Source organism: Bombina bombina, chromosome 2 (assembly GCF_027579735.1).
Source record: "Bombina bombina isolate aBomBom1 chromosome 2, aBomBom1.pri, whole genome shotgun sequence".
Classification (NCBI taxonomy): domain Eukaryota; kingdom Metazoa; phylum Chordata; class Amphibia; order Anura; family Bombinatoridae; genus Bombina; species Bombina bombina.
Window position 1 is genome coordinate 887,827,749 of NC_069500.1, and position 24,992 is coordinate 887,852,740.

Consider the following 24,992-nt stretch of genomic DNA (forward strand, 5'->3'; position numbering starts at 1 on the left):
TTTCACCAGACAACGAGGGGGAAGTTATGCCAACTAACTCTCCTCACGTGTCAGTACCTTCGCCTCCCGCTCAGGAGGTGCGTGATATTGTGGCGCCAAGTACATCAGGGCGGCCCTTACAAATCACTTTGCAAGACATGGCTAATGTTATGACTGAAGTACTATCTAAATTGCCAGAATTTAGGGGTAAACGCGATCACTCTGGGGTAAGAACAGAGTGCGTTGATAATATTAGAGCCATGTCTGATACTGCGTCACAATTTGCAGAACATGAGGACGGAGAGCTTCATTCTGTGGGTGACGGATCTGATCCAAGTAAAGTGGACTCAGACATTTCAAATTTTAAATTTAAGCTTGAGAACCTCCGTGTATTACTAGGGGAGGTATTAGCGGCTCTGAATGATTGTAACACGGTTGCAATTCCAGAGAAGTTATGTAGGCTGGATAGATACTATGCGGTACCGGTGTGTACTGACGTTTTTCCTATACCTAAGAGGCTTACAGAAATTATTAACAAGGAGTGGGATAGACCCGGTGTGCCTTTTTCACCCCCTCCTATATTTAGAAAAATGTTTCCAATAGATGCCACCACACGGGACTTATGGCAGACGGTCCCTAAGGTGGAGGGAGCAGTTTCTACTCTGGCTAAGCGCACCACTATCCCGGTGGAGGATAGCTGTGCTTTTTCAGATCCAATGAATAAAAAGTTAGAGGGTTACCTTAAGAAAATGTTTGTTCAACAAGGTTTTATATTACAACCCCTTGCATGCATTGCGCCTGTCACGGCTGCGGCTGCATTCTGGTTTGAGTCTCTGGAAGAGACCATTAGCTCAGCTCCATTGGATGAGATTATAGACAAACTTAAAGTCCTTAAGCTAGCTAATTCATTTATTTCTGATGCCGTAGTACACTTAACTAAGCTTACGGCTAAGAACTCCGGATTCGCCATTCAAGCGCGTAGAGCGCTGTGGCTTAAATCCTGGTCAGCCGATGTGACTTCTAAATCTAAATTGCTTAACATACCTTTCAAAGGGCAGACATTATTCGGGCCCAGTTTGAAAGAAATTATCGCTGACATTACTGGAGGAAAGGGCCATGCCCTGCCTCAAGACAGGGCCAAACCAAAGGCTAAACAGTCTAATTTTCGTGCCTTTCGTAACTTCAAGGCAGGAGCAGCATCAACTTCCTCCGCTCCAAGACAGGAAGGAACTGTTGCTCGCTACAGACAGGGCTGGAAACCTAACCAGTCCTGGAACAAGGGCAAGCAGGCCAGAAAGCCTGCTGCTGCCCCTAAAACAGCATGAAGTGAGGGCCCCCGATCCGGAAACGGATCTAGTGGGGGGCAGACTTTCTCTCTTCGCCCAGGCTTGGGCAAGAGATGTCCAGGATCCCTGGGCGTTAGAGATCATATCCCAGGGATATCTTCTGGACTTCAAAGCTTCTCCTCCAAAAGGGAGATTTCATCTTTCAAGGTTGTCAGCAAACCAGATAAAGAAAGAGGCATTTCTATGCTGTGTACAAGACCTTTTACTAATGGGAGTGATCCACCCGGTTCCGCGGTCGGAACACGGACAAGGGTTTTACTCAAATCTGTTTGTGGTTCCCAAAAAAGAGGGAACCTTCAGACCAATCTTGGACTTAAAGATCCTAAACAAATTCCTAAGAGTTCCATCATTCAAAATGGAAACTATTCGGACAATCTTACCTATGATCCAAAAGGGTCAGTACATGACCACAGTGGATTTAAAGGATGCCTACCTTCACATTCCGATTCACAAGGATCATTATCGGTACCTAAGGTTTGCCTTCCTAAACAGGCATTACCAGTTTGTAGCTCTTCCCTTCGGGTTAGCTACGGCTCCAAGAATCTTTACAAAGGTTCTGGGCTCTCTTCTGGCGGTACTAAGACCGCGAGGAATATCGGTAGCTCCGTACCTAGACGACATTCTGATACAAGTGTCAAGTTTCCAGACTGCCAAGTCTCATACAGAGTTAGTTCTGGCATTTCTAAGGTCGCATGGGTGGAAGGTGAACGTAGAAAAGAGTTCTCTATTTCCACTCACAAGAGTTCCCTTCTTGGGGACTCTTATAGATTCTGTAGAAATGAAAATTTAACTGACAGAAGACAGGTTAACAAAACTTCTAAATGCTTGCCGTGTCCTTCATTCCATTCAACACCCGTCAGTGGCTCAATGCATGGAGGTAATCGGCTTAATGGTAGCGGCAATGGACATAGTACCTTTTGCGCGCCTGCATCTCAGACCACTGCAATTGTGCATGCTAAATCAGTGGAATGGGGATTACTCAGATTTGTCCCCTATGCTGAATCTGGATCAAGAGACCAGAGATTCTCTTCTATGGTGGCTTTCTCGACCACATCTGTCCAGGGGGATGCCCTTCAGCAGGCCAGATTGGACGATTGTAACAACAGACGCCAGCCTGCTAGGTTGGGGCGCTGTCTGGAATTCCCTGAAGGCTCAGGGATCATGGACTCAGGAGGAGAGTCTCCTCCCAATAAACATTCTGGAATTAAGAACAGTTTTCAATGCCCTTCTGGTTTGGCCTCAGTTAGCAACTCTGAGGTTCATCAGGTTTCAGTCGGACAACATCACGACTGTGGCTTACATCAACCATCAGGGAGGGACAAGGAGTTCCCTAGCGATGATGGAAATCTCAAGGATAATTCGCTGGGCAGAGTCTCACTCTTGCCACCTGTCAGTGATCCACATCCCAGGCGTGGAGAACTGGGAGGCGGATTTTCTAAGTCGTCAGACTTTTCATCCGGGGGAGTGGGAACTTCATCCAGAGGTGTTTGCCCAACTGCTTCAGCGTTGGGGCAAACCAGATCTGGATCTCATGGCGTCTCGCCAGAACGCCAAGCTTCCTTGTTACGGATCCAGGTCCAGGGACCCGGGAGCGGTACTGATAGATGCTCTGACAGCACCTTGGGTCTTCAACATGGCCTATGTGTTTCCACCCTTCCCGATGCTTCCTCGATTGATTGCCAGGATCAAACAGGAGAGAGCATCGGTGATTCTAATAGCGCCTGCATGGCCACGCAGGACCTGGTATGCAGATCTAGTGGACATGTCGTCCTGTCCACCATGGTCTCTGCCTCTGAGACAGGACCTTCTGGTTCAGGGTCCTTTCAAACATCCAAATCTAATTTCTCTGAGGCTGACTGCATGGAGATTGAACGCTTGATTCTATCAAAGCATGGATTCTCGGAGTCAGTGATTGATACCTTAATACAGGCTAGGAAACCTGTTACCAGGAAAATTTACCATAAAATATGGCGTAAATACCTGCATTGGTGCGAATCCAAGAGTTACTCATGGAGTAAGGTTAGGATTCCTAGGATATTGTCTTTTCTACAAGAAGGTTTAGAAAAGGGTTTATCTGCTAGTTCGTTAAAGGGACAGATCTCAGCTCTGTCCATCCTTTTACACAAACGTCTGTCAGAAGTTTCAGACGTTCAGGCTTTTTGTCAGGCTTTGGCCAGGATTAAGCCTGTGTTTAAAACTGTTGCTCCGCCATGGAGCTTAAACTTAGTTCTTAACGTTTTACAGGGTGTTCCGTTCGAACCCCTTCATTCCATTGATATCAAGCTGTTATCTTGGAAAGTTCTGTTTTTAATGGCTATTTCCTCGGCTCGAAGAGTCTCTGAGTTATCGGCCTTACATTGTGATTCTCCTTATCTGATTTTTCATTCAGACAAGGTAGTTCTGCGTACTAAACCTGGGTTCTTACCTAAGGTAGTCACTAACAGGAATATCAATCAAGAGATTGTTGTTCCATCATTGTGCCCTAACCCTTCTTCAAAGAAGGAACGACTTCTGCACAATCTGGACGTCGTCCGTGCCCTGAAATTTTATTTGCAGGCAACTAAAGATTTTCGACAAACTTCTTCACTGTTTGTCGTTTATTCTGGACAGAGGAGAGGTCAAAAGGCTTCGGCTACCTCTCTCTCCTTCTGGCTTCGTAGCATAATACGTTTAGCCTATGAGACTGCTGGACAGCAGCCTCCTGAAAGAATTACAGCTCATTCTACCAGAGCTGTGGCTTCCACTTGGGCCTTTAAAAATGAGGCCTCTGTTGAACAGATTTGCAAGGCTGCAACTTGGTCTTCACTTCACACCTTTTCAAAATTTTACAAATTTGACACTTTTGCTTCTTCGGAGGCTGTTTTTGGGAGAAAGGTTCTTCAGGCAGTGGTTCCTTCCGTGTAAAGGTCCTGCCTGTCCCTCCCGTCATCCGTGTACTTTTAGCTTTGGTATTGGTATCCCATAAGTAATGGATGACCCGTGGACTGACTACACTTAACAGGAGAAAACATAATTTATGCTTACCTGATAAATTCCTTTCTCCTGTAGTGTAGTCAGTCCACGGCCCGCCCTGTTTTTACGGCAGGTCTAAATTTTAAATTAAACTCCAGTCACCACTGCACCCTATAGTTTCTCCTTTCTCGTTTGGTTTCGGTCGAATGACTGGGTATGACGTAGAGGGGAGGAGCTATATAGCAGCTCTGCTTGGGTGATCCTCTTGCACTTCCTGTTAGGGAGGAGATATAATCCCATAAGTAATGGATGACCCGTGGACTGACTACACTACAGGAGAAAGGAATTTATCAGGTAAGCATAAATTATGTTATTTTGTTGTACAATTAAGGACTTAATGCAGAGTTATTTTATGGCTCGCCTTGAGTAAACAATAATGCACAATTTGGTATTAAAAGTTGTCATTTTAACCAAAGCGAAATGTTTAACCAAAGCATTTTTAATGCATCCAATACATATATTGTAGCAATCAATTGCTAGCCTATAGACAATAGTAATTTTATCTCTATTGTAAGTGTATTTTTAATCACACATACATACGTTATTAGATAGTTACATACATCTAATACATACAGTACATACAAATTCATATGTTACTAGATCGTTATTTGTAGCACTGTCTGTTTTTGATATAGAAAAGCTACAGCATACAAACAATAGGCATCAGCAGAAAGGTGTTAATAAAACAAATAAACTACTTTAATGTCCCTTTGACTTTGTTCACTCAGTTTATCTATTTTGTTTGAGACATTTAAGTATATATACTTGTGGAGCCATGAAAAATTTGGTTCGGCTGAATTTTTCTAATTTAAAAATAAAACGTTTCTTAACATTTTTATATATATATACATATGCATATCCTATACATATAATAGTTTTTAAAGAATTGCAAAAAATCTACACAAAATAAATGTTTAAAAGCAGGCTTGTGCATTCGGAGGGTTTAGATGGCTCAGGATATGGAAGAAGGTGGCCCTTGCAGTGTTCAGCTCGTTTCAGACACAGATTTCCCCTTGTGAGAGTGCAACACACTAAGATCTGTGCAAATCCAGGTCTTAGTGTAATGCACTATCATAAGCAGAAATCTGACTCTGAAAAAAGCAGAGCGCCACAAGCGGCCGTCTTTATTCTGCATTCAGAGCCATTTGAAACCTCTGAATGCACAGGCCTAAAAAGCACTAAAACTTGAATGAAAATTTGAAAACCTATTTGAATACTGGTGAGTTTGTGTACTTAAAGTGAAGGTAAAGTTACCCTCATCACTATCTAGAATATGATTCAATGTTTAAAAATAATATGACTTTAATTCATCATATTTTATATAAATAGTTCTAAATAAATATATTACCTTTATAATCCTAATTATATACATCCCCAAATTCAACCCGTAATTTTTATTTTTTTTCTCCTTAACATCACATGTATTTTATAGCCAATTGATTTTTAGGCCGTTAGGCGGCCGTCATCCGACGTCATCCGCCCCTTTACTCGTCGCCGCATGCGCACTTTAATTTTTCTCCTTCTTATCAACCAAGCGCGCTCCATTTTGCGCATGCGTCCCACAGACTACCTCATCGTCTTGTTACAGTGTGCACAATCAGAGCCAGGAGCTGCATTTATTGATATTGTTGAAACGTTTCTTAAAAACATCGATCTATTAACTCTGTTTGCCCAATTGTACTATAGATTTTATAGTACAATTGGACAAACCGAGTTAATAGATCGATGTTTTTAAGAAACGTTTGAACGATAAGAATAGATGCAGCTCCTGGCTCTGATCGTATAGTACTGAATGAATATACCTATTCATTCAATACTATACTACAAGGCAAATTAGTGCATGCGCATTGTAAAATAATAGGAGAGTAACGCATGCGCAATTTTTATCCTGGGTCGTGCACACGCATTTGCGAGGGGTAGAGACTTCACAAAATGCAGCAGGAAGTAAAGGCTTGGGAGGAGTCAGGAGACAAATGGTAGGGATTTTCAAATTAATTTTTAACATAAATATTTGAATATTCATAAAAAAAAAAATTAGCGACTATTATAAGTTGATACTGAGAAATGGTTAAATTAATTAAACAAATGTTAACTTTACCTTCACTTTAATCTCATTTAATTGTTGACAATTAGCTCTTGCTGTAAATCAGTTTGTCTGCTGCCCTCAGCAATCACTACCAAGTATTTCTAAAACGTGTAGTACTTTAAAGGAAACCTAGGCTACAAAATTATAATTTCCTTATGATATGTCCTTAATACATTTAGCTTCTTTTTTATGCCATTAGCAAATCAAATTAGCCCCAGTTTCACACTTACTGGTAAAGCAATACACAATCTATATAGCAGCAGGCTACATGTATGCACATTTAATTGCCATATGCACAAAGCAGTGACATTAAACAATATATCTCTGGAACCAGTGTTTCCAAGCATTCTTGTAATGTGGAAGATATGTCCATATAGGGAGCAAGCTAAGTGTAAATTAGTTACTTTGATTTACTAATAAAATAAAAAAGAAACAGAATACATAAATAAAGGGAAGATACTAATGTTTTTAAGCATGTTTCCAGCCCCTTTAAATATAATTCAATTTTTAATTATTTTTTTACCAACTAAAAATATAAACAAGGAGTAAAAATTAATTATGAGGTGATAATTAATCATTTCAGCCAAGTAGGCAAAAGTTATGTTTGGAACTAAATGATTTGCGTCTTCAGTAACCTACAAGAATATTCCCAGATGAGCAGTACAAAGAATTAATTGGCATAAAAGTCCTTTAGAAATGTATCCACCAGAATTTATGCAAACATATTTTTTAAAGATTTAATTTTAGCACCATTTAAAAGCAACAACATAAAATCACCTTCATCAATTTATTAATACACATTTTTTTTATGCGTTAAAATTGTTTGTTTTTATTCCTTTAAAGCCATAGGGGCTTGATGTCCATTGCCGGAAACAGAAGTTATGAAGCAGCGGTCTAAAGACAGCTGCGTCATAACTTGTCCGCCTGCTCTGAGGCCATGGACAGAAATGAACCCAATCGAGTACGATTAGGTTGATTGACACCCCCTGCTAGCGGCCGATTGGTCGCAAATCTGCAGGGTGGGGCATTGCACCAGCAGTTCACAAGAACTGCTAGTGCAATGATAAATGCCGACAGCGTATGCTGTCTGCATTTATCGACGTGCAGCGGACATGATACGCTACATCATATCATGTCCGCTCGCACTATGATAAATCTACCCCTTAAGGTGATTGTATTTAATGAATTTCCGATGTAAATACTATTAGTAAAAAAAACAGCTTACACTGCTAAACTCAGCAACTTTGGCTGTCCATGTCACAGCGCTTTGAGGTGACATTTCCTCCTCTGAACCAGTAGCTGTGTTAGGATACAGAACAGTGCCATATGACTAGCATGGCTATTGGTTTAGAGGTGGAAACGTCACATCATTAAAAAAAGAGCAATGTGATGTGGGTGGCCAGAGCCACTGAGTTTAGCGAAGAGGCTGCAGCATAGAAAAGGTAAGTTTAGCACACTTTTTTATAAAGTGATGACTAAAAGTCGTTTTTGAAACAGTTGGATTTACCATCACTTTAATAAACAAAAACTACAAGGCATCATGACTTATGTTTATGTTAAAGCACCTATGCATGGGATTGCTTGAATAAACATACTAGCTTAATTCTTAAAGGGATATTAAACAACATAAAATTGTAGTATAAAATATTTAAATATGTGTAGCCAATATAATTTCATTACAGTATTTATTTTGTCTCATTTTTCTGTAATAATCCACGTACGGCTAGATTACGATTTGTGCGTTAAGGTAAAAAAGCAGCGTTGTCAGGTCCTAACGCTGCTTTTTTACGCCCACTGGTATTACGAGTCTTGCAGGTATAGGTGTACCACACACTTTTTGGCCTTAACGCAAAGCAAATTACGTAAATTTCGTAAAGGCTTTTTTCAATTGGACTTGCATAGCGCCGGTATTACGAGTTTGTCCTGGGAGGCCAAAAAGTGAGCGTTACACCCTCTACCGCCAAGATTCTTAACGCATTTTAAAGTCAGTAGTTATGAGTTTTACGCTACAAATCTATAATAAACATATTAACCCCTAAACCGCTGCACTCCCGCCTTGCAAACAGTTAAAGGGACAGTCTACCATACAATTGTTATTTTTTTAAAAGATAGATAATCCCTTTATTACTCATTCCCCAGTTTTGCATAACCAACACTGTTATATTAATACACTTTTTACCTCTGTGATTACCTTGTATCTAGGAACCTTCTTCCAGCCCCCTGATCACATGACTGTGACTGTTTATTATCTATTGTCTTAAATTTAGCATTGTTTTGTGCTAAATCTTAAATAACCCCCTGTGCCTGAACACAGTGTTATCTATATGGCCCACGTGTACTTTCTGTCTCTTTGTGTTGAAAAGAGATTTAAAAAGCATGTGATAAGAGGCAGCCCTCAAAGGCTTAGAAATTAGCATATGAGCCTAGCTATGTTTAGTTTAAACTAAGAATACCAAGAGTAAAAAGCAAATTTGATGATTAAAGTAAATTGGAAAGTTGATTAAAATTAAAAGTCCTATCTGAATAATGAAAGTTTAATTTATACTAGACTGTCTCTTTAAATATTATTAACCCCTAATCTGCCGCCCCTAACGTCGCCGCCACTATTCTAACTTTATTAACATTATTTTAATGTTTATATTATATTTGTTGATAGGGGAAACATGGTGCGTGCACGCGCACGGTATAATGAAAAATATACAATGAATGAATAGGGCAAGGGCAGGGATCAGATGCAGCGGGGCGGAGCGCAAAGAATGTGGAGGCGTTAGAAAATAGTATTGTAATGAGTGGGGCAAGGATAGTAGGAGTAGATGTAGCAGGGGCGGAGCGCCGTAGATTGCCGAGTGCCGGGGAAACCATTGTCGATGAGGAATCCATTCACGGCACAACACTGGTTCAAAAGATATGCTTTAGCAGTGAAGCAGGTTATAGCTGCAAACTTTATAGCAGCAGTAGTTTTTTAGTTATGCTGTGAGCGCAATGTCTATATGTGTGCACGCTCACAGCACTAAGCAGGCTTCCGGTTTGGATTTGCAAGGGAGTGCGCATCCAGTCTATATAGACAACGCGCGTTAAAACATGGCGGCTAGCACCGCATTCAGTAGGCAGTGGTTTAGGGGTAATATTGAGACTGAAAAATAATTGAGCAAAGGCTAGGTAAATAAACAAAGTAAGCAACAACGTTTAAAACCATACAAAAACGTTTTAAAAAAAAGTTAATCACAGAAAAAAAGATGGTGTTTAGGTTCCCTTTAAACAACTTTCCAATTTAATTCTACTATCAAATTTTCTTAATTCTCTTGTTATCCATTGCTGAAAGGACAACATTGCACTACTGACAGGAAGCTGAAAATATCTATTTAGCCAATCACAAGAGACAAATGTGTGCAGACACCAATTAGCAGAAGCTCCCACTAGTGTATGATATGTGCGTATTCATTTTTTAACAAGGGATACTAAGAGAACGAAGCACATTTGAAAATAGAAGTGAATTTAAAAGTGTCTTAAAATTACATGCTCTATCTGAATCATGCAAGTTTAATTTTGACTTGCCTATCCCTTTAACTGGAATAAATAAATACAGTACCTTTTTTTGCACAAATCACTTTACATTAACAGGAAATTACAATATATTTCTACTCTGAAAGAGGGTATACATTATTTTAGTTTTTTTTAAGAAATGGATGCTCCTGTGTAATAAAAAAATAATATTTTTATGCTTGTAGGCATGTGATTTTCCACTAATAACGTTGTAGGAGTTGTCCTTTTGAACTGGAATAAGTTGTGTGTAAACATGCATTTCCTTTTGCTCAAAATAAATTTAAATAGCTTTAACTTCAAATAGGGCTCTTTCATAGTTATTTTTGGAATTTAAAGGAGTCCAGTCCAAAAACGCCAAAACTGCAGTAACATATTTTATTTTTATGATGGGAAATGGACATAATCTCCTTTCCTGGAAAAGTGATAAAAAATCTAACTCTAAAAGGGACAGAAAATGTCTTAGAGAAGTTTATTATGCATTGTTGCTCGACTATAACTAAGGTCTATGCAAGCAACAGTAAAGTATCATTTTTCTAAATGTTAAAGGGACAGTAAAGTCATACTTAGACATTCATGATTAAGACAGATTATAAAATTTTAAAAAACTTTCCAATTTACTTCTATTATTTAATTTTCTTACTTCTCTTGTTATCCGTTGCTGAAATGTGTATCTTGATGAGCTCAGGAGCACCAAAAACTTAGGTTCTTGCTGCTGATTGGTGGCTGCATATATATATATATATATATATATATATATATATATATATATATATATATATATACACACATGTATTTACTTAATACATGGCGATTGATTTACTCTCTGGTGCTGGCTTTTTATGCTGCTGTGAAGCGACTGAGATATACACCGAATCCTTTTTCACATGCTGCTTCAGATATATATATATATATATATATATTAGTAAAGAATGGGGATGCACTCGGCAGGATTTCCAAAGTTACCTTTAATGTAATGTTTCGGGGTGTTACCCCCTTCGTCAGACAATACAAAATAACAATACCAATGTATTGTCTGATGAAGGGGGTAACACCCCGAAATGTTACATTAAAGGTAACTTTGGAAATCCTGGCGAGTGCATCCCCATTCTTTACTACTATCAATACCATGGAAGCACCCTGGATGGATGAAATGTTAACCGTGAGTGCTGGCCTGCCTTCTGTCTCTCTCTCTCTCTCTCTCTCTCTCTCTCTCTCTCTATATATATATATATATATATATATATATATATATATATATATATATATATATATATATATATATATATATATATATATACACCGATTGTCATTGGCTCACCCATTTGTTCAGTTAGAAACCAGTAGTGCATTGCTGCTCTTTCAACAAATGATACCAAGAGAATGAAACAAATGATAATAGAAGTAAACTGGAAAGTTTTTTTAAATTGTATATTCTTCCTAAATCATGAAATAATTTTTGTGGGTATCATATCCCTTTAAAGTTTCAAACTTAAAATAATGGTCTAGTATTCCGCTCCTGGTACATGTTTCTCATCTGTTTTGTGCTTCAAGAAGGAAATCTTTAGCTTACCTTGATTCCTTTCTCACTCGAGCTTTCTCAAAAGAGAACTTTGGATGGCCAGTCCGGTCATAAATCGTTGAGGTAGGTTCTGCTGAGACACCTTCTTTTGCCCCCCTTCTTTTGCTACTGTTGAACAGTCCAGACAAAGTTTTAAATGGTGACGCTTGCAAAGATTTAGACGGTGAAGCTTGAAGCGTTTTGGTTGGTGATGCCTGGAAGATACCAAATGTTGGTTGATAGAAGGTCTTTCCTCCCTGAGAGTTGATCACATCCTGCAGTTTGTTAAGTTGGACACATTTGCTTTGGAGCTCCTCAGTGATCTCTGCGATAACTTGTGTTTGCTTACTAAATTGTTCCTTAAGTTCTTGAAATATACATTCTTTATTTTTCAGTTCCTCGTCCTTCATTTTTAACTCTCTTTCAAGTTCCCTTACTTTGCCTTTTACAGCATCTACATTGCGGAGCTTGTTGCTGCTACAGCCAGAGGAGAAGTTCACCAAATGTCCATCTGGGTTTTTATGTGCCTTGGGTTTCATAGAGCCATTTCCCATTTCACCTTTTGGCCTGTATGGAATAAACAATTACACAAATGTTATTTTAATCAGTATTGTATTCCCTAACTAACAGTCTGACAGCAAAATGTCCTTGGACCATTCATCTCTTTTACCATGACATTTGAAACATATTGATTATTAATGCTTTTCTGAACTAAGTATAACATCTGGACTCATCATATAAATTGATTGTGCAACAATTTTATTTTGTATGTGTTTTCAATAAGAATATAATCTACTTTACTTCTATTGCTTAAACAATTTTAAGTAGATTGTCAACATCTAATAGAATTAAAGGGATACTGAACTTAAATTGTTTCTTTCATGATTCAGATAGAGCCTGCAATTTTAAGCAACTCTCTAATTCACTCAAATTGATAATAGGAGTAAAAAAGAAAGTTGCTTATCTGAATCATGAAAGAAAAAATTTGAGTTCAGTATCCTTTTAATCATATTATCAAATCTGTGTAACAGGTTGAAACAGTAATGTAAACAAGCAGTATATTGTTTGTATAATATTCCCTAGAAACTGTATTTTGAAAATATTTTATTTTTAAAAAGTTATATATTGAAATATGTTTTTTTCATATAGTTATTATAAATTTTGTTGGACTATTTTTTTATTTAGAGGTTAACATTAAATAATTTTTACTGTTAATTAAGGGGAAGTGTACTGTATAATGTTCCATGCATTTTACCAGCTGGAGTGTAATAAACTGTTTACAAAAATATCCTTTACTTTTATTTTAGCATTTAAAATAGCTGTTTTAACCCCTACTTTTACTTAACATTTCAATACTTACATTGAATTGGCTATAAAAAAGCTATGTAAACTCAAACAGCAGAATAAATTACACACCCATCGGGGGCAGGAGAGATAAGTAATAAAATGTTTATTTTCAGTTAGTTTCTCTAAGAGCCTGATTCTCTAAAGCTCTCTGATTTTGCGAGATTATATAAGATATCTCATCAGTATTACAAGGTCCCTAATAGATTGTTTTAAAGGCAATTTTTACTTTGGGAACTGTGTATCTCTTTAAGGGGAGTTCACTAATATGTGTAATGTTAAGGAGAGACAATTACTTTACAATATAAAGCACAGTAAAACAATTTGATAATTTCTCCCCATGCCCTCAAGTTTTCGAGAATCAGGCTTTGTTATAGAGATGAGATAAGGGAGCATTTGTGTGTAAAGAACGTGATAAGATAAAGAGTTTGGACTTCCCTGTAAGCTGAGGCCATTTTAATGAGCGTGGATTTGAAGAACAAAACCTGCTATTTCACATATAAACCTAAACCTAAAGAAGCAATTTCTCAAAATTTTAGGCTATATTACAAGTGGAGTGGTATTTTGTGTTTTTGCTGAAGCGAAAACTCCACTAGGATTTTAATTTTTGCACTATTCGAGTTGCGCTGGTATTACAAGTTAAAAGTAAACAGGTTTTTTTCTAGTGGTAACCAAAATCATGAATAAAGTCGAAATCCGAAAATCACGTTTACGCATTCATCCATAACTTAAAGGGATACTAACACCAAATTTTTTCTTTCATAATTCAGATAGAGCATGCAATTTTAAGCAACTTTCTAATTTACTGCTATTATCAGTTTTACTTCGTTCTCTTGCTATCTTTATTTGAAAAGCATGTATGCAAAGCTAAGAAACCAGCCCATTTTAGGTTCAGCACCCTGGAAAGTGCTAGCTTATTGGTAGCTTCATTTATCAAACCAATAAGCAAGCATAACTCAGGTTATGAACCAAAAATGGCCTGGCTCCTATTCCTGCTTTTTAAATAAAGATAGCAAGAGAATGAAGAAAAATTGATAATAGGAGTAAATTAGAAAGTTGCTTAAAATTGCATGCTCTATCTGAATCATGAAAGAAAAATTTGGGTTTAGTGTCCCTTTAACACCTCAATAATACGCAAACATTATTGCATATTCGCATTCCCCATAGAAATGTTGGAAAAAAACACCTCAATATCGCAAAAACAACATAGCAATTTTGCATTAGCGCTAACCTGACATGAATATAGGAATATGGGTCTGAGGAAGGGGACAGTTGACCCCCCGAAACATCACTTTATACAATAAATCATTGTTTGTTGAAAGTCCATTGAGTGCGGTTCTCTAACTTGGAAATTTATATTTCTGTTCCTGACACCCTGGCACATTATATATTTGGTGAGAGTGCTAATCCCCTATGAACTTTTGTATATAAATACAGTATCTCACAAAAGTGAGTACACCCATTTTGTAAACATGTTATTATATCTTTTCATGTGACAACACTGAAGAAATTACACTTTGCTACAATGTAAAGTAGTGAGTGTACAGCCTGTATAACAGTGTAAATTTGCTGTCCCTTCAAAATAACTCAACACGCAGCCATTAATGTCTAAACCGTTGCAACAAAAGTGAGTACACCCCTAAGTGGAAATGTCCAAATTGGGCCCAATTAGCCATTTTCCCTCCCCGGTGTCATGTGACTCGTTAGTGTTACAAGGTCTCAGGTGTGAATGGTGAGCAGGTGTGTTAAATTTGGTGTTATCGCTCTCACGCTCTCTCATGCTGGTCACTGGAAGTTCAACATGGCACATCATGTCAAAGAACTCTCTGAGGATCTGAAAAAAAGAATTGTTGCTCTACATAAAGATGGCCTAGGCTATAAAAAGATTGCCAAGACCCTGAAACTGAGCTGCAGCACGGTGGGCAAGACCATACAGTGGTTTCACAGGACAGGTTCCACTCAGAACAGGCCTCGCTATGGTCGACCAAAGAAGTTGAGTGCACGTGCTCAGCGTCATATCCAGATGAGGTCTTTGGGAAATAGACATATGAGTGCTGCCAGCATTGCTGCAGAGATTGAAGGGGTGGGGGGGTCGCCTGTCAGTGCTCAGACCATAAGCCGCACACTGCATCAAATTGCATAAGCCGCACCTAATGAGGATCTACATCCGATAGTTATCACAGGTAACGGAAGCAAAGGAGTCACGGACAACAGTTTATCAGAGGCCATCCGGCACATCTGAGCGGGACATGTTTTAAAGAATCGGAGAAAACCCCAACATATCTTCACAGTGCACTGTGAGTATCCAAATACGGAACAACAACTTAGGTAGATCTTTTTGGGCTAATTGGTCGAAGATTATCTTTGCCTAATAAGAAATAACAGCCGAACTGAGCTCTAATCGATATATATACCAAATGTACTTAACAACTTCATTACAAAATAACATTTGATGAACATTAGGATACATTCTTTAGCAATTTAATCATCCGAAGACAGCTATATCCGATATATGACTTCAGAATTATTAATGTATTATTAGTACATATGGTGTCATCAGTGGTACTAGTCATTTTATGCACTATAATCGCTCTGTGTATTATACATATTAAATTTAATAAATATTTAATCTATTATATTCTTTTACCATAGTTCTGTGTATTATTTTAGTATTGTGCCCACCTCATATTATTGTGATATACTTTCTCACACTTTATAAACATTTACAATAGCAATACAGGTTTATAAATATTACTAGGTGTATACACACCTTTAAATCCACTGGGAATATTATTTTTTGGGAATCAGCATTTTGCGCCACCTTAGTCTTTTGTTTTATTTATCCCTGAAGGAAGCCTCTTCTAAAGATGATGCATAAGAAAGCCTGCAAACAGTTTGCTGAATACAAGCAGACTAAGGACATGGATTACTGGAACCATGTCCTGTGGTCTGGTGAGACCAAGATAAACTTATGTGGTTCAGATGGTGTCAAGCGTGTGTGGCAGCAACCAGATGAGGAGTACAAAGGCAAGTGTGTCTTGCCTACAGTCAAGTATGGTGGTGGGAGTGTCATGGTCTGGGCCTGCATGAGTGCTGTCAGCACTGGGGAGCTACAGTTCATTTAGGGAACCATGAATGCCAACATGTACTGTGACATACTGAAGCAGAGCATGATCCCCTACCTTCGGAGACTGGGCCGCAGGGCAGTATTCCAACATGATAAAGACCCCAAACACACCTCCAAGACGACCACTGCCTTGTTAAAGAAGCTGAGGGTAAAGGTGATGGACTGGCCAAGCATGTCTCCAGACCTAAATCCTATTTAGCATCTGTGGGGCATCCTCAAACGGAAGGTGGGGGAGTGCAAGGTCTCTAACATCCACCAGCTCCATGATGTCATCATGGAGGAGTGAAAGAAGACTCCAATGGCAACCTGTGAAGCTCTGGTGAACTCCATGCCCAAGAGGTTTAAGGCAGTGCTGGAAAATAATGGTGGCCACACAAAATATTGTCACTTTGGGCCCAATTTGGACATTTCCACTTAGGGGTGTACTCACTTTTGTTGCCAACGGTTTAGACACTATAGGCTGTGTGTTGAGTTATTTTGAGGGGTCAGCAAATTTACACTGTTATACAGGCTGTACACTCACTACTTTACATTGTAGCAAAGTGTAATTTCTTCAGTGTTGTCACATGAAAAGATGTAATAAAATATTTACAAAAATGTGAGGGGTGTACTCACTTTTGTGAGATACCGTGTGTGTATATATATATATATATATATATATATATATATATATATATATATACAGTATATACAGATGATAATATATAGGTATAGATATATACATATATATATATATATATATGTAAGCAATGATAGACAGATGCACTCACCAGTAACGTTTCGGGTTGCGTTTTGAGGTTTTACCCCCTTCGCCAGACACCTCAAAGAAAGGTGTCTGATGAAGGGGGTAAAACCCCAAAACGTTACAATAAAAGAGTGACGAATTTCTAAATCCTGGTGAATGCATCCGTCTATCATTGCTTATCTGCCTTCTTGGAAGCACCCTGGGTTGCTGCTACTTTGAGTCATGAGTGCTGCCCTACTGGAGACTATATATATATATATATATATATATATATATATATATATATATATATATATATATATATAATTCCAATATAAATGACAGCACTCTCAGGTCTTTTTTTCAAGTGAGAACAACAAAAGTCTCTTCTTAATGAAACGTTTTCGAGGAGCTTATCCCCGTCATCAGCATCATGCTGATGACGGGGACAAGCTCCTCGAAAACGTTTCATTAAAAAGAGACTTTTGTTGTTCTCACTTGAAAAAAAGACCTGAGAGTGCTGTCATTTATATTGGAATTATTTAAAGCATCATAGCACCCAGGCAGACGACCTTTGGAGGGTATATCCTGTGTTGTATGGACGGTATTTTATATATATATATATATATATATATATAAAACACGGAAGGAAACTGCACTCTCATACCGGACCGGGTACACATCCTATGACCCTGCAACATGCTCAGCCCTGGGTGCCACTGGCACTCAAAGGAAGCTGTGCTGTCCCCAGAGTCACAGGCAGTTAACCCCAGACAGGTCTGGGTGCAAGAACCATAGGGAAAATTACAAAACAAATTAATACAACACACAGAGAAAACCCAGCACTCACTTACAAGCTCTCAGCTAAGATTTAAAAGCAAAAATGGAAAGGTTAGTTACCGCATCTGGCCAAATTGGACATGCCCAGGTACCTCGTCAAGGTCCTTTCCAATACCTGGGACCCTAAATTTCAAATCCAAACAAACTGGGAACAAGGTAAGGGTGCACAGGCATATGTAATCACCCTAGACATATACAAAACATGGAAGGGAACTGCACTCTCATACCGGACCGGGTACACATCCTATGACCCTGCAACATGCTCAGCCCTGGGTGCCACTGGCACTCACAGGAAGCTGTGCTGTCCCCAGAGTCACAGGCAGTTAACCCCAGCCAGGTCTGGGTGCAAGAACCATAGGGAAAATTACAAAACAAATTAATACAACACACAGAGAAAACCCAGCACTCACTTACAAGCTCTCAGCTAAGATTTAAAAGCAAAAATGGAAAGGTTAGTTACCGCATCTGGCCAAATGGGACAAGCCCAGGTACCTCGTCAAGGTCCTTTCCAATACCTGGGACCCTAAAACAGCCACACAATGCAAGCTTTCAAATCCAAACAAACTGGGAACAAGAGAAGGGTGCACAGGCATATGTAATCACCCTAGACATATACAAAACACGGAAGGGAACTGCACTCTCATACCGGACCAGGTACACATCCCATGACCCTGCAACATGCTCAGCCCTGGGTGCCACTGGCACTCACAGGAAGCTGTGCTGTCCCCAGAGTCAAAGGCAGTTAACCCCAGCCAGGTCTGGGTGCAAGAACCATAGGAAAAATTACAAAACAAATTAATACAACACACAGAGAAAACCCAGCACTCACTTACAAGCTCTCAGCTAAGATTTAAAAGCAAAAATGGAAAGGTTAGTTACCGCATCTGGCCAAATGGGACAAGCCCAGGTACCTCGTCAAGGTCCTTTCCAATACTGTGTGTATATATATATATATATATATATATATATATATATATATATATAGGAACATCTATTTATAAATAATTAAAACATATTTCCCTATGTGCAGAACATTGGAATGTGAAATATTTACAGTAAATACATAGTTAAAACCTTTATTAAATATGAATAATGCATAAATATGTTTTTAGAGGTTTTCATCTACTTCACTACAAAGGGCTGCAATGCACTTATATATATACTTATATATATACTTATATATATATATATATACTTGTCCTAAAGCCCGTGCACACAGGCCATTTTTTGTAGTACAGCGGTCCCACCCTTTGCTCTCTCTCTTCCCCCTCTATTTTGCTCTCTCTCTCTCCTGTCTCTTTGCGCTCTCTCTCTCCCCCTCTCTTTTGCGCTCTCTCTCTCCCCTCTCTTTTGTGCTCTCTTTTGCACTCTCTCCCCCTCTCTTTTGCGCTCTCCCCCTCTCTTTTGCTCTCTCTCCCCCCTCTTTTGCTTTCTCTCCCCCACCTATTTTGCTCTCTCTCCCCCCTCTTTTACTCTCTCTCCCCTCTCTTTTTTGCCCTCTCTCACCTCTCTTTTTTGCCCTCTCTCCCCCTCTCCTTTGCTCTCTCTACCCCTCTCCTTTGCACTCTCTCCCCCCTCTCCTTTGCTCTCTCTCCCCCTCTCCTTTGCTCTCTCTCCCCCCTCTCCTTTGCTCTCTCTCCCCCCTCTCCTTTGCTCTCTCTCCCCCTCTCTTTTGCTCTCTCTCTCTCCCCCCTCTCTTTTGCTCTCTCCCCCTCTCTTTTGCTACCCCCCACTTTTGCTCTCTCCCCCCTCTATTTTGCTCTCTGCCCCCCCTTTTTGCTCTCTCTCCCCTCTCTTTTTTGCCCTCTCTCCCCCTCTCTTTTGCTCTTTCTCCCCCCTCTCTTTTGCTCTCCCCTCTCTCCTTTGCTCTCTCTTCCCCCTCTCCTTTGCTCTCTCTCCCCCCTCTCCTTTGCTCTCTCTCCCCCCTCTCCTATGCTCTCTCTCCCCCCTCTCTTTTGCTCTCCATCCCCCCTCTCCTTTGCTCTCCCTCCCCCTCTCCTTTGCTCTCTCTCCCCCCTCTCCTTTGCTCTCTCTACCCCCTCTCCTTTGCTCTCTCTCCCCCTCTCGTTTGCTCTCTCTCTCCCCTCTCTTTTGCTCTCCCCTCTCTCCTTTGCTCTCTCGCCCCTCTCCTTTGCTCTCTCTCCCATCTATTTTGTTCTCTCTCTCCCCCCTCTCTTTTGCTCTCTCCCCCTCTCTTTTCTTCCCTCTCTCTTCCCCTCTCTTTTGCTCTCTCTCCCCCTCTCATTTGCTCTCTCCACTCTCTTTTGCTCTCTCTCCCCTTTCTTTTGCTTTCTCTCCCTTCTCTTTAACTCTCTCTCCCCCCTCTCTTTCTCTCTCCCCCCTCTCTTTCTCTCTCCCCCCTCTCTTTAGCTCTCTCTCTCCCCCTCTCTTTCTCTCTCCTCCTTCTTTTGTTCTCTCTCCCCTCTCTTTAACTCTCTCTCCCTTTTCTTTTGCTTTCTCTCCCCTCTCTTTAACTCTCTCTCCCCCTCTCTTTTGCTCTCTTTCTCTATCCCCCCTCTCTTTAGCTCTCTCTCCCCCCTCTATTTTGCCCCCTCTTCCCCCTCTCTTTTGCCCCCTCTATCTCTCCCCACACTTTGTCGCTCTCAGGCCACGCCCACTCACGGTTGGCCATGCCCACTCCCGGTCCGACCACGCCCCCATTGTGGCACTCCCATCGGTCACACCCCTTGTCACACCCGCTCCACCCAACCACGCCCATGACCACCCCCCCCCCCTGCGCGCAGTGGACGATCTGATCCGAAGTTGATCCTAAAGGCCAGGTATGTTTGTCCTCGTGCAGTCTCTACTGCGCATGACTGCATCTGACAAACATACCTGGCCTTTTATTATATAGGATATATATATGTCTATATATGTGTACTTGTATGTTTATGTATTTATATGTGTATATATCTCTGTACATACATATATACACATATAAATACATATGTACACACATATATATATAGGAGTAAAAAGGAGATGTGACCTGGGCACTGTGAAAGAGAAATTAGAAATCTATATGCTGCCAGAAATTCACCTATTGTGTTTCCGGATTCCCTCAAATCCAGATGCACAATACAAAAGATTATTGAAAAGAAAGAAGGGGGTTTGTGAAAATAAAATAAAAAATATATAGATATCAAAATAAAATAAAATAAGTACAATAAATTCATATTCACAAGCACAGCAATAACAAGTAAAAATTATAAAAAATTATGAATTGATTATTATTGAAAGTTCAGTTAAGGTCTAATAGACATAAAAAGCCTGATAAAAAGATCATATATAAATACATATAAAAAAATATATATAATATCTAAAAAAAGAGCCCCAATAGAGGAAAAAACATCAATGACTCCTGGTAATAAATAAAGTAATCAAGAGGTTGTCAAAAGTTCATAAAGTCAAAATTAGGAGATCAAAATCCTGGTCCCTTTTGGGCATCTACTTACACTCTTCTACCTCAATCAGTATGAGGTAAGGGCCACACAGTGTAGGGAAGGTCTTGTCATAGACACCGGGGATAGTTTGTCTCCACGTTGTATAGTAGTAATATCCAACGTTGTCCAAACATGCAGTCACAGATCACCTTAATTATCTCTGAAATCACAAATAAATGACTGGTTTATGTTTCATGACCAATGGACACCACTCGCATCTGAGTCATAAAAACACTTGCATGCAGATTCCGCAAAATAAATACAATTTATCTTTCTCTCATGTGATTTAGACGTTCACTTTACTCACAAGTACCACATATGCTCTGGTAGGGAGTAAAAAGTTTCCTGAAACCTCCTGTTGTATTTCTAGATGGCTCTTCCAGCTGCCAACAGCTATATGTGGCTAAGAACAGCCAGTGTTTTATAAAAAGGAATGTCAGTAAATTGTGCTAATTTTTTTTTTTTGGAAGTTTTGGAATGTAACACTGTTTTTGTATCTGGACAAAACATACGGACATTACTCCATATTGGATGACAACATCACCAAACAGATAAAATGCTACGTGATCAATCAATTAAAAAAGTTAAACTAATGATAATAAACACTTTTATACTAATAACCTGTAACCCAAGATACACATTTGCCCGCTATACCAATAACGCCCCCAGATAGACATACAGTATACACATATCATTCTGGTTTTGGTGCACAGCAGGTAGATTGCATACACACTACCAATTAGCATCACTGCACACTATTATAAAGGATCACTCAACATACAGTTCATGTGTGCCAAATAGATAACATTGTGTTCACTCCCATGAAGTTATGCATGAGTCATAACTAATTGGTTGACATGGAAGTTTGTAAAAAAAAACACTGATATAAGGGGACAGTCTGAAGAAGCTTAGATACAAGGTAATCACAGAGGTAAAAAGCATATTAATATAACCATATTGGTTATGCAAAACTGGGGAATGGGTAATATAGGGATTATCTATCTTTTTAAACAATAAAAATGTTCAAGTAGACTGTCCCTTTAACAGCAGATATTAATTTTAGGATTATAGTCACTGGAAAAACCTACTGACAATACCAAAAACAAGCTAGAGATTGTGATCACCCCAAAATGTAATATCATATACAGTATATATATATATATATATATATATATATATATATATATATATATATAAAACTAGCTTGTAAGTTCCCGCGGGAATAGGGCCCTCAACTCCCCTTGTATTTGTCTGTAAAATTTTTGTCTCTTATTGTATTGTTTCTCCGTTGTACTTTTATCCTTGTACCCATGGGCAGCGCTGCGGAATCTGTTGGAGCTTTATAAATAAATAATAATAATAATAATAAATATATATATATATATATATATATATATATATATATATATATATATATATATATATATATATATATATATATATATATATATATATATATATAAAATGCAATAATGATGGCAACTACCAGGGTGCCAGCGGTTAAATATATCAAGTAGGGGAAGGCACTCACTGGTCTTTTTAAGTGTACTTTATTTCAAAAGCGTGATGTTTCGGGGACACACTCCCCTTCCTCAGACAATATATATATACACAGAGAGAGCAAGTAAGAAAGACAGATAGATAGATAGATAGATAAAAAGATATAGACAGACAGACAGAAAGATTGACAGACAGATAGGCAGACAGAAAGATACATAGACAGACAGACACACAAACGGAAAGATATACAGAAAGATAGATAGACAGACAGACAGACAAATAGACAGAAAGACAGTCAGACAGATATATAGATAGATAGATAGATAGATAGATAGATATAGACAGATAGACAGGCAGATCAACAGACAGATAGATAGATAGATAGAAATACAGAGATAGATATAGACAGACCGAAAGACCGACAGAGTCAGATAGATAGATAGATAGATAAATAGATAGAGAAAGACATAAAGATTGACAGACAGATATATATATATATATGTATACTGTATATATATATATATATATATATATATATATATATATATATAGACAGACAGACAGACAGACAGAAAGATTGACAGATAGAGAGATAGAGAGATAGATAGACAGACAGACAGTAAGATAGACTGAATGAATGAATGATAGATAGATAGATAGATAGATAGAGGCAGAAAGAAAGATTGACAGACAGACAGATAGACAGAAAGATAGATAGATAGATAGATAGATAGATAGATAGATAGATAGACAAATATACATATATAAAGATGGATAGACAAACAAACAGACAGAAAGATAGATAGACAGACCGACAGAAAGACAGACAGAGACAGATAGACAGACAGACAGATGGATAGATAGATATAGACAGACAGAAAGATTGACAGACAAACAGACAGAAAGATAGACAGAAAGATAGATAGATATAGACAGACAGATAGACAGAAAGATAGATAGACAGATATAAACATAGATAGACAAACAGACATATAGATAGATAGATAGATAGATAGATAGATAGATAGATAGATAGATATAGACAGACAGAAAGACAGATAGGCAGACAGAAAGAAAGATAGACAGACAGACAGACAGATCGATAGATAGATAGAGACAGACAGAAAGATTGACAGACAGACAAACAGAAAGATAGATAGATAAATAGATAGATAGAGACAGAAAGATTGACAGACAGACAAACAAAAAGATGAATAGACAGATAGATAGATAGATAGATAGATAGATAGATAGATAGATAGATAGATAGATAGATAGAGACTACAGAAAGATTGACAGACAGACAAACAGAAAGATAGATAGATAGATAGATAGAGACAGAAAGATTGACAGACAGACAAACAGAAAGATAGATAGATAGATAGATAGATAGATAGATAGATAGATATAGACTGACTGACAGACAGACAGACAGACAGACAGATAGATAGATAGATAGATAGACAGACAGACAAATAGACAGACAGACAGACAAATAGACAGATATAAAGATAGATAGAGAAACAGACAGAAAGACAGACAGAAAGACAGACAGAGACAGATAGATAGATAGATAGATAGATAGATAGATAGATAGATAGATAGATATAGACAGACAGAAAGATAGATAGAGATAGATAGATATAGACAGACAGATAGATAGACAGAAAGATAGATAAATAGAAAGAAAGATATAGATAGACAGACAGAAAGATTGATAGACAGATAGATAGACAGAAAGACAAATAGACAGAAAAATAGATAGAAAGATAGATAGACAGACAGAAAGATAGATAGATAGACAGAAAGATAGATAGACAGAAAGACAAAAAGACCGAAAGACAGACAGATATAGAGGCCTATTTATCATATGTCTGTCGGACCTGATCCGACAGACATCGCTGAATACGGAGAGCAATACGCTCTCCGTATTCAGCATTGCACCAGCAGCTCTTGTGAGCTGCTGGTGCAACGCCGCCCTCTGCAGACTTGCGGCATCAGCAGGGGGTGTCAATCAACCCGATCGTATTCTGTCCGCTTCATCAGAGCAGGCGGACAGGGTTATTGCAGGCTCACCAGAAACACGGGGCGTCAAGCTCCGTATGGAGCTTGATAGATAGGCCCCATAGACAGATAGACAGACAGACAGAAAAAACTGTTGGTATCACAATCGTGTCCAACTCTAGGGAGCGCTCAACAAGACAAAAAAGTGACTAATGTAAGTATCAACCATATAATAAATTCCCTTAGTAAACGTTCAATTACCAAAGTGCTTTCTATGGAGTCATACGTAACAACAGAGTATGGTATAATATGGTAATAAACATCAATTGATGTGACAAAAAGCACAATACACCAAACATCAATACATCAAACAGACAGAAAGATAGATAGGCAGATAGATAGATGGATAGATAGATAGATATATGATAGATAGAGACAGACAGAAAGATTGACAGACAGATAAACAGAAAGATAGATAGATAGATA

At 38.7% G+C, this 24,992-nt stretch overlaps 1 protein-coding gene across 1 annotated transcript in view; it reads right to left on the minus strand.

The window, feature by feature from the left end:
* The window catches only part of PRKG2 (protein kinase cGMP-dependent 2), a 308,690-nt gene extending 287,563 nt beyond the window's left edge, over positions 1-21,127 (minus strand). The window contains exons 1-2 of the mRNA XM_053703230.1: positions 21,015-21,127; positions 11,537-12,091 (exon numbers count right to left, since the gene is read on the minus strand). Of these exons, the coding sequence (XP_053559205.1) occupies positions 11,537-12,078 (542 nt within the window). The 5' untranslated portion in view covers positions 12,079-12,091; positions 21,015-21,127. The remainder of the gene's footprint in view (positions 1-11,536; positions 12,092-21,014) is intronic.
* Between the last annotated feature and the right edge of the window lie 3,865 nt (positions 21,128-24,992).